General features: G+C 47.3%; 1 protein-coding gene across 1 annotated transcript; it reads right to left on the reverse strand.

Moving 5' to 3' along the window:
* Positions 1-821: 821 nt before the first annotated feature.
* On the reverse strand, positions 822-3,120 carry LOC144929713 (paraneoplastic antigen Ma1 homolog). Its single transcript, XM_078850124.1, has one exon. The coding sequence runs from the start codon at positions 2,319-2,321 to the stop codon at positions 822-824; it is 1,500 nt and encodes a 499-aa protein (XP_078706250.1). The 5' UTR covers positions 2,322-3,120.
* Between the last annotated feature and the right edge of the window lie 7,621 nt (positions 3,121-10,741).

Raw genomic sequence — 10,741 nt, forward strand, 5'->3', positions numbered from 1 at the left:
GGACACTGGTGAATCTCCAAAGTCAAACTTTGCTGGGTCTATCGTCGGAACTTGCGTTTCACACTGGGGGGTTACAATTGACTCGGGTTCAAAGAGGTCTGCTATCTTTTGTCCTCGCCTCACAAAAATATCACGACTTGTCCCATTAGCAATCAGTATAGTCACCTCTTCCTGGGCTTCAGCAGGTAGGGTTATGACTCCACTAAGAACCAGCACTCCTTCAGGGAGCCCTCCCTCAGTTGGCTGCTCCACCACTGCTAATGTTCTCTTATTGCCTTTCAGGCAGGTACTCATGACAATCACCTCCTTTTCTGTCATTGCAGACACCACTAAGGGGACCGGGCCTGCGTACCTCAGTGCTCCCACCGGCAAATCAGGCATCACTCTTTTTGCGTCCTCAATTTTTCTGTAGGCTGCAGCACAATGTGTGTGTATCACCAAGGTATTCAGGTATTGGTCCCCTGCTCGCTGTCTGCAGTAATCTGCAAGTACCTTAAAGAGGCTGGAGTTGGTCCCTATCAGCACGGACACATCAGAGACACCTTTAGGGTCAGGGCATATTAAAGCTGCAGTGTCCACCTCCTGTCTTACCCCAGCGATCTCTTCTGGGAATTCCAGGTGTACAATGACATACCCCTGATACGGGTATTCATCCATGCTGAGACCACACAGGCCAAGCCCTGTCAAGGGCTGTATAGGCAGATGCATAAGCATCTGCTGGTAGAAAGACTGGAATATGATAGTCACTTGGGATCCCGTGTCAAGCACTGCTCTACATTCTGTCCCTTCAACCTTTACAGTGACCTCAGCTCGAGGTCCTATCAATCCTGGTGGGATTCGGGTGGCATGGTTCTTCGCAGGGGAGCCTCCGAACCCTGCAGGCCTAGGCGGCTCCCTTCCCAGGCCCTGGGGCCGTTTCCCGACTTTCCCCAGGTGGTCCTCAGCTTTTGGTATACTAGCGGGGGATTCTCTGCATTCTGACACCTGGCAGCAATGTGCCCATCCTGGCCACACCGGTAGCAGAAGAAGGATTGCCCTTTCCCGTGTTGCCGGGGTGGGGCAGAGGTTCTAAATGTAGTCTTCTGGACCGTGGTAACAGGGGGTTCCTTGTACGCTGAAGTCTTTGCTGAATCGATGGTATTCTCTAGTTCAGCCACTTTCTGTGTCAGGACCTGCACTCGTTGGGTAAGTTCCTCTTGAGGATTCACCATCAGCGCCTTGGGCGCTCGTATGGATGTTGTGGCAGTTGCCTGGGGTGGCTGAACCTCCCAAACCTCACCAGCTGCCTGCCTCTCTTCCTCCTCTCGGACCTCTTTTATCAGTCGAGAGTAACCCGGTGGATTGTCTTGGCGCTCCCTTAATCGAAGGTGGAGAAGGATTGGGTTCTGATATTGAATTCCCCTCACAATCTGAGCCAATCTAGTCCGGTCCATTTGCTCAACCGCTACTGCTCCCCTCATGATGGCTCTCTGTAATAATTTCTCCAACCTCTGTATGTAGGCAGAAACTTTCTCTCCCTTTTGTTGCCTGGCATTGAGGAACTTGCAATAAACATCCTCTGAGCCCTCGGTTCTCCCGAAGGCATGATCAAGGGCCTCTAGGCAGTCCTTTACCTTGACCCCAGGGTTACTGAGCTTCAGGGTGCGAATCACATCTAGGGCTGGCCCCCTGAGGCACTCTACTAGTCGCCTTCTCTTTTCAGCATCAGGTACTGCCCACTCCTGCAGCATTTCAGTGGTGTGTTCCAGCCAGGGTTCAAATGCTTCCTCCCCGGGTATTGGGGTGGGACCCCCAGAAAACAGCCTCAGTTTACGATAGGGGCTTGACTCAGGGTGGGGTGGCACGACCTTCTCTAATGCTTGCCCCAAAGCCTTCACCCACTCATCAGGTGATGGAGCAGCCTCCCGGGTTGGGACTCCTGGGTCAAGGCCCAACAGACCCGGCATATCAGCCAAGGTCTTCCCCTCTCTCCCCAAAAAGGCTGACATTTTCTTTAAAAACTCCACTTCAGATGCAGGAGCCGGTGAGGGCTGGCTCCCAGTAGTTATTACCTTCCACTCACCATCTTCCACTGCTATCGTGCCTGGAACCTGTAGAGGGTCCACAGCCGACGGCAGCTCACACAGTACAGCAAAATCTCCATCCTCCCTCACAAATATGCGCCCACGCATTTTACACTTACTCAGGTACTCAGTGGATGCCCTTAAGGTAGGCTCTATTGAGCCTTCATCGAATGCCTCCGGCACCCCGGTCACCAGGACACAGTTCCTAGGGTTAATATTCATCCCCTTGCACCAATCCTCTAGCAAATGTAGGGCCATTATACAAACTGTAATTTCTTTCCCAAATATAACAGATCAAAACAACAACAACCAGATTCTGGGTTCTCCCAATTTAATGACTCACCTAAGATGTGCTTGCGAGGGGTACTGACCCAGTCTCGATCCCGGACGAGCCCCCACAAATGTAACCCTTCTGCCAGGCCAAGTTGATAGCAGCAAGGGCCGGGTTCAATACACAGGGGTTCCCTCTCATTAAAGCAAATGCAAAACTGGCTCGAGCCCCCACCCAGTGACCTGGGAAAATCTTACACACCCCCTGGGCGCCTCAAGGAGGCAATACTTCCCCTCTCGCAAGCACAGAGTCTTGGTGTAGTAGAGAATCTTTAATAACATGAGGCAAACAACATCAGCATTAAATTGGGGAAACACCACAACTAGTGTTCATTAACCAAACCATGAACACTGACCCACCCCAGAAAATTTGGGCCACATCCTTTCCCTCAGGCTCTTGAGTCCCAGAACCCAAACGTCTCTTGAGTCCAGCAATCCACTAATCGCCCAAAGTCCAAAAAAAGTCCAGCCCCGGAGTTCAAAAGTTCACCTGCAGAGTGTTACTCCCCAATCTGGCTAAAATGTGCCTGGGTGTGGGGGAAAGAGGTAAGGGGCACCTTACGTGTCCTGAAGCTGACTGCCCCACAGGGCTCTGCTCCGCTCCACCACGACCGGCTCCGCTCTGCACAGCTCACCGTCTCACGACCGGCTCCGCTCAGCTCGCCGTCTCACGAACACACCGCTGTCTCACGACCGGCTCCAGACAGCTCGCCGTCTCACGAACACACCGCTGTCTCACGACCGGCTCCGCTCAGCTCGCCGTCTCATGAACACACCGCTGTCTCACGACCGGCTCCGCTCAGCTCGCCGTCTCACAAACACACTGCTGTCTCACGACCGGCTCCGCTCAGCTCGCCGTCTCACGAACACACTGCTGTCTCACGACCGGCTCCACTGCACACTAGAACTTCCGGCTCCCCCCTACTTGACACAGTGCTCAGTGATTTCAGCTCTCAGTGATTTCAGCTCATAGTAGTGGGAGCCTTAGTGCTGGTGCACTATAAGGCTGAAGTGAATTCAGCACAATACCTGTAACAAAACTCTTAATAGACCCAAAATTAGCTCTGACATTCCACAGTGGAGAGAGACAGAGGTGCAATTGGTGCTTCAGGCCCTCACAAAAGGGGCCTACACCACCAGGCACTAATACCTGTCTCAAGTCTCTCTCAATTCACAGAGTTTTGGAACCCATGTCCCTTGCCTAGTGAGTGCTACTCAGTTGATGGTGAGTCCTCCATCATAACAAAAAGGCCAAGTACAGTTCCAAGCACAGTTCCCATAATCAGGGTACTAACAATTTATTCTTCCCGCCCCAATAACAGAGACACTGGGGATCCCACAGCAGCCAAAGTGACGATTTGGGCAGTTATGGCCTCATTCTAGGCAGGGTGGGTGTGCCTATGCAAATGAGATCAGCCCCTGAAGTTCTTTTCCACAACTTGCCACACCTCACCACCAGATGTCAGGGTGGAGCCCACCCTGTCTCTGCTTACATCAATAACACAGCTGAAGCCGATTCAGCTGCCCTGGGCTCCTTCCTACACACCCATTCCGTGTGTACATGGGTTCCAGGGTTGTTGTTCGCTTCGCTGGGGTAGATGGCTAGTGGCAGCCCCACCAGCTCCTTGGAGTCCCCGGCGTCTGGCAGCGCCGGCAGCCCCTCTGGCTCTCTGTCAGGATAGCGCTTTCCATTAGGGGAGCAGGGAAGAGACGTCCTGCTCCTCCAGCAGCTCTCTCCCAACTCAGCTGGAGGGGCGGCCTTTTATAGTTCCGCTTCCTGTCCCGCCCCTCTGCTTCCGGCAGGGTGGCATGCGGTGGGAGACAAGCCTGCTTTCTGCAACCCTCCTGCCCCCAACAACCCACTTCAGCGAGTCCCAAAATCAAATCCACTTACCAGGGGCCTCCTCTCCTCTTTGCGCTTCGCCAACATCCGGGGTAGAAAAGAGCTCCTGGCAGCATGCATCTCTGACCTCCGAGTCATCTTCTGCCTCTGGGTCCCCCTCCACATCCTCGTCCAAGATTTCCTCCTCCTGGCTCGGTCCACTCTCAACTGACATGCGAGCCACCGAAGTATCCACAGTGGTGTTAGCAATGGAGGTGGGGTCGCCGCGGAGTATCATGTCCAGCTCTTTGGAGAACCGGCAGCTCATAGGCGCAGCACCGGAGTGGCGGTTTGCCTCCCGCGCCCTGTGCTCGGCGTTCCGCAGCTCCTTCATTTTCATCCTAAACTGCCGTGTGTCCCGGTCATCGCCCCTTTCTGTCATGCATCGTGAAATCTGTCCGTAGGTGTAATGATGCTGGTTCTGGCGGGACCCAACTGAGAGTGCCAGTTCAGGACAAACTGCTTCAAGCAGGGCAGTTACAGCCGAAGGCTGGGGCTTTTCCACCTCTAAGGCAAACCAAACCAGCCAAACAGAGCAGACTTTGGTCTCACCCCACTGGCTCACCACAAGTCACACAAGCAATTCCCTTAGACGCTCCAGTTTCCCAGGATCCCCAACAGTACCACTTGTTATGGGGACAAATGGCTATGAAAACCAATACCCCAGGAAAAGAAAAAAGGTTCTCTTGATCCCAAAGGACAAAGCCACAGACCCAGGTCAATATACAAAGCAGACCTTGTCCCAAATCACGCTGTAGCCAACCCTTTAGACTCTAAAATCTAAAGGTTTGTTCATAAAAGGAAAAAGCTATAGATGAGAGCTAGAATTGGTGAAATGGAATCAATGACATACAGTCATGGCCAAGTTCTTGGTTCAGGCTTGTGGAAGCGACAGAATAAACTGCAGGTTCACATCAAGTCTCTGGAGAACATCCACAGCTGGGATGCGTCTTTCAGTTTTTGGTTCAAAGCTTCAGTGTAGCAAAGTCCCTCCAGAGGGATGAAGCAGGACTGAAGACAAGATGGAGGAGCTGCAGCAGCTTTTTATATTCTCTTGCCATGTGGTCTTTCTTTCTTTGTCCCAAAGACAAGCTGTCCATCACGTGGCCTGGAAAAACCTCCGAGTTCTGTCCATAGGCAGGTCCCTGCACACCGTGCTGAGTCCCAAGGCTTGTCTGCCTTCTCTCAAGGGGTCAATTGTGTAGCTGATGGTCCTTAATCGGCCATCAAGCAGGCTAGGCATTGCATCCGATGAAGTGAGCTGTAGCTCACGAAAGCTTATGCTCAAATAAATTTGTTAGTCTCTAAGGTGGCACAAGTCCTCCTTTCCAACTTGTCTGGGGTGTCTCCCAGAAGCATAATACAAGTTTGAACCACAGACACTATAGAGCCAATACTTATAACTTAAAATACAAAAATGACACAAGCATATAGATAGCACAGTCATAACCAGCAAACCGTAACCTTGCCTTAGACACCTTAGTGGACCCCCCTTTATACAAGATTTGGTGCCACTACAGGACCTTGGTTGCAACAATGATCTATATGGTCCCAGTTCAAGTCAATAACGTCACAGTAGGTATCATAATTGCTACGTCCGGAGTGCAGCTGGGACTGTACAGCCTCCTCTCCCCAAATGCTGATGAGGTCCAGCAGCTCGGCATAGCTCCAAGCAGGGGGATCGCCTGGTGCGTGGAGCAGGCCTGGCCACCTGGAAAGATGCGCTGCACTCATCACCGAGCAAACAGGAAGGGGACTTTCAAAATGGCAAAGGAGTTTATGGAGTGGGGATGATGGATGGTCACCTGAGGGCCAGGCAGTAGAGTTCAAACCGATGACCAGAGAGGCGAGAGCAGGCATTGTGGGACACCTCCCGGAGGCCAATCGCAGCGCCGTAATCGACCTCGGTGTCTACACTGGCACCGCAGCCTGTAGCCCCGGCGCAGAAAGTTTTTTAAACTGTGCAGGGCTTTTTTTAAAGCGCTGCAACTGCCCTGTTTCCGCGCCCTGAGTGGCGTGGCCGTGCGTCCACCTCACCAGTTGCAGAGCAGAAAGCTGCTTTGCCGCGCTGCAACTTGCCAGCGTAGACAGGACCTAAGGAAACAGAGCCATGACTTTAAACCTCCTGTTCACCGGAAAAAAACAAGGCTGTGTTTTGGAGTGGAATAAAAATGCACCTTTTAAAAATGCTGTAACAGTTTTAACACACCATGAAAGTTATATTAAGCTTATTAAACATTTTAGATTTTTGTTGCATTATCAGACTGCTGTTGTTCTTAAATGTTTGCAGCCCACGGGCTGAGACATAGATACATGCTTCTGTGTTTGTTTTGGGACTAGAAGCTGTATTAAAAGTAACGCTTTATAAAAACAAAAAGTTTTTTTCATTTGTACTTTGTGTTTCTAAGAAGACAAAAAACATTTTAGTAATAAGTTTAACAGGGGCATTTTTGAATTAGCCAGTTTGTTTTCAAAAGATGTCTAGCTATCATTAAGCAAAAGCCAGGGCCGTAAAGTTAATTAAAGGAAACAGGCATGTAGATATCAAAGCCTCCTGGTTACAGAAATGTGAATGGCCACATCACCATTTACAAAATCTTTTTATTAACTGTTTAAATAAACTTACTATATAAAAGAATACAAAAAGAGACCCAAACCAAAACAGTTTTACCTTTAAATTGTCAAGAAAGCTTTAAAAATCAGGGTACAGTTAAAACCCTCATGTTTTTAAGGTTTGGATTTAGACAAAAAAGAAGAAAAAGCAGCTGATGTGAAAAAGTTCTGACAGAGATAAGGGGCTTGTTCTGTTCCCAACATACACACACACATACGTTCTTCTTTTCTCATGTTTTTTTGAAATGTAAACCAGGACACACAAGTTTGCTTTAGGCCTTTTATATAAAATCTGCATGGAGCAGGATTTAAAAATAGCTCCCTTCCCCTGTTTAGCTCGCCTGTCCTGTGACAAAAGTTGTTTCACTGTAAAGATGGCCAGAACATGTATGAATTTAAAACAAACAAGAACCCACAGCAGATTGCTTTTCAAAAGACACCCTTTGAACTTATTAAGAGTGTAAAATAAAGAAGCACCTCGGGGTTAAAACCACAGGCAGTTTACAAAAGTAATTTGTTAAAGTTAAATTAAGTTTTTATTGACTTAGGGATTTTTGTCTGAATTTTTTGCTGCATTTGTTTCTAAATGTTTGCAGTCTGTGTGCTGAGACCCAGGTACAAGCTCTTTTTTAACTGTTTAAATGGACTTAATCTATCAAAGAATGCAAAAAGAGAAAGCTGTTTTTGTTTGGTTAGCTTGAAATTGTAAAGAAAGCTTTAAAAATCAGGGTACAGTTAAAAACCTCACGTTTTGAAAGTATGGATTTCTACAAAACACAAGAAAAAGCAGCTTATGTGAACCAGTTAGCTTTTTTTTTTTAAACCAGAGATAAGGTATTTGTCGCCCCCCTTCGCCACCTCCCGCACACACATTTTTCTTTTCTAATGATTTTTTAAATGGAAACCAAAGGCAAACAAACTTGGAAGGGTTTTAAAATGCTAAAAGGAAACATAAAAAGACATGATGAAAGGTTGTTTTTTTTTAAAGTGTTCATTTGCTTTTCAGAGTTTTGCCCAAGTCAATTGACCAGAGTACAAAAATATAGCGTTAGTTTCTTTTTAAAGCATTTGCCTATGAGTACTTTTGTATGATTTCTTGAATATGTGACCAAGCAATGCAGTGGCTCCTGCCCCTTATGAAAATTCCTAATGAATTTAAGAAACCTTTCCAGAGGTTTTTTAAACTCCTGATAGAATTGAATGCTAATTTTTATCCTGGCTACCCAATTTTGTAGGCTGTATTTTTTAAAAACCTACAAAACCTACAAAAAGGCTCACACTCTTTATTAAACCCCTTAAATCTTTAGCATGATGTCTATAGAACCCCAATGTCTTTAATCCCTTTTAAATTTGATGGGACTTTTCCCACTGGGGCTGACAGACGAACAACAAAAATGATTTTGGGGGTTTTTAGAGAGAGTTCCCTGTTTTAAAATTTCACAGTTTAATTAAAAGAAAAGGAGTACTTGTGGCACCTTCGAGACTAACCAATTTATTTGAGCATAAACTTTCGTGAGCTACAGCTCACTTCATCGGATGCTGTAGCTCACGAAAGCTTATGCTCAAATGAATTGGTTAGTCTCTAAAGTGCCACAAGTCCTCCTTTTCTTTTTGCGAATACAGACTAACACGGCTGTTACTCTGAAACAGTTTAATTAGATTCTGTAAACTCAGCTCCTTGAACTTTTTCATGGTCCAAGCCCACGAATTTCATAACTGTTGGGACAGAAGCATCCAGCATTCTGTGTGTACTTCTCCTCTGAATGCTGGTTTCTACTGGGAGAGGGCCCTACTACAGCACATTTTATAGCCTGTGGTCATAAGTTGTTATATCTACTGGTAGCAGATAGGCACAAGAAACAGCCCTCTGACTAGGTACACTTGTTTTCCAGCACACAGCGATGAGGCCGCTGGCCTGCCTGCCGGCGATTTTGGAAAACCCCCACCCCACCTCTTTCCTGACTTTTTCCCCGCCACTTAACACTTGCTAAACATACAATGTTTAATCATATCAAATAAAGTTTTTAAGAGATTTGACCTATTTGAAGCAGGCCCTTCTGCTTTTAAAAAATTTTTGCAGCAAAGGCAGAGGACTAAAACTAAATGTAAACCTAAAGGGCTGCCAAGTTTTACTGAAGACTAATAAGATCAACACCTGTTTACAGGAACCTTAATGGTAAGGACATAGCAATATTACCATTCACGGTCTATTTAACACCTTTTTAACCGTTGAAATGAACTCCCTTGTTCTGTAGTGAAATAAAGAGGCCCCCTTTTAACACAAACTGGTTTAAACTGTTCAGAAGGTGTCTACACTGTCCACGTGAAATCGCTGCCGCGACAGCACTTTAAGGAGGCAGTGTCCTCGCGGCTCCAGCTCAGGAGGGTGTTTTTTCACACCCCTGAGCGGGGCAAGTTTCAGCACTGTACGTGGCAGTGTAGACAAGCCCTAATTGAACTGTGAAATTTTAAAACAGGGAACTCTCTCTAAAAACCCCCAAAATCATTTTTGTTGTCTGTCTGTCAGCCCCGGTGGGAAAAGTTCCATAAAATTTAAAAGGGCTTAAAGCCAATGGGGTTATCATCTATCTATCTATCTATCTATCTATCTATCTATCTATCTATCTATCTATCTATCTAGTGGGAAAGGTGCTTGGGGCCCGTTTTCTTAGATAAGAATAAGGCAGTTAAAGGGGGTGGGTAGTGAGGGGAGGGGCGGGGAGGGGAGGGAGAGGGCTCTTGTTTAAAAATCTTGGGTTGATAGGATTGGTTCAGGAAAATGCCTTCTATGATGCAGCTGTAGAACAGTTTCTGATTGATGCGCCCGAGAGGCGGAGATAACCATGCTGGGGGCTGTGAGCCTTGGGAGCTCCCTCTTTTCCCGGGACGGGGGGGGGCAGCCGCAAGGGTAAGCTCTCTTCCCCCTCCCCGTCCACCCCCCTGCAGCTTGCTCTACTTTCCTTGCATAATGACAGGTTTCAGAGTAGCAGCCGTGTTAGTCTGTATTGGCAAAAAGAAAAGGAGGACTTGTGGCACCTTAGAGATTAACACATTTATTTGAGCATAAGCTTTCGTGAGCTATAGCTCACTTCATCGGATGCTCACGAAAGCTAATGCTCAGATAAATTTGTTAGTCTCGAAGGTGCCACAAGGACTCCTCTTCTTTATACTTTCCTTGTCTCACCAACCAAAAAGGATCTTTTCCTGTTTTCTATACTCTCCTTCTCTAACTAACCAAAAAAAGGATCTTTCTCTCTTTTGCACAGCTCTGTGTTCTGCTTACTAAGAAAAAAGGATCTTTCTCTCTCTTTCTGTTTTCTGTATTTTACACAGCCCTGTGTCACTGACATAGGATCTCTAGCTCATTTTTCGGCCGTGTGATTTCTTTCACCCGACCTTCTCAACCTTCCTTTTTCCTCTTTTCTTTAATGAGCCTTTGCTTTTTAAAATTTATTTCAATTTTTTGACTCTTATTATTTTTTAGACCCAACAAAAATAACCTTTTACCATGTTCTTACTAATCTATAAAAAACACTCCTCTCTCTTGTTGCTTTCTATAGTTTCCCCTCTTCCTTCTATTTAAAAGAACCTTTCTTTCCTTTTTTCTTCTAAGGCTAAGCAATTTTTCTTTTGTTAAAACTCCTTTCCTTTAAGGCCTCTGTTGCGAGGGTCGCGAGGGGGCATGGTCTCCTGCCCTGACAGCCTGGGAGGGAGCCGCGAACGCCCCCTGGTGGGCAGAACTGGGACACCCATGGCAGCAGAGGGGCGGGGCTGGAAGCTGCACTATAAAAGGCCGGCCCTCCAGCTGAGCAGCACGTCTCTTCCCTGCTGCGGAAGGACAGAGCTAATGGAG

Source organism: Lepidochelys kempii, chromosome 23 (assembly GCF_965140285.1).
Source record: "Lepidochelys kempii isolate rLepKem1 chromosome 23, rLepKem1.hap1, whole genome shotgun sequence".
Taxonomy (NCBI): Eukaryota; Metazoa; Chordata; order Testudines; family Cheloniidae; genus Lepidochelys; species Lepidochelys kempii.

Coding starts and splice junctions, on each gene's coding strand:
- LOC144929713 (XM_078850124.1), bottom strand. CDS start 2,321: ATGGCCCTACATTTGCTAGAGGATTGGTGCAAGGGGATGAATATTAAC.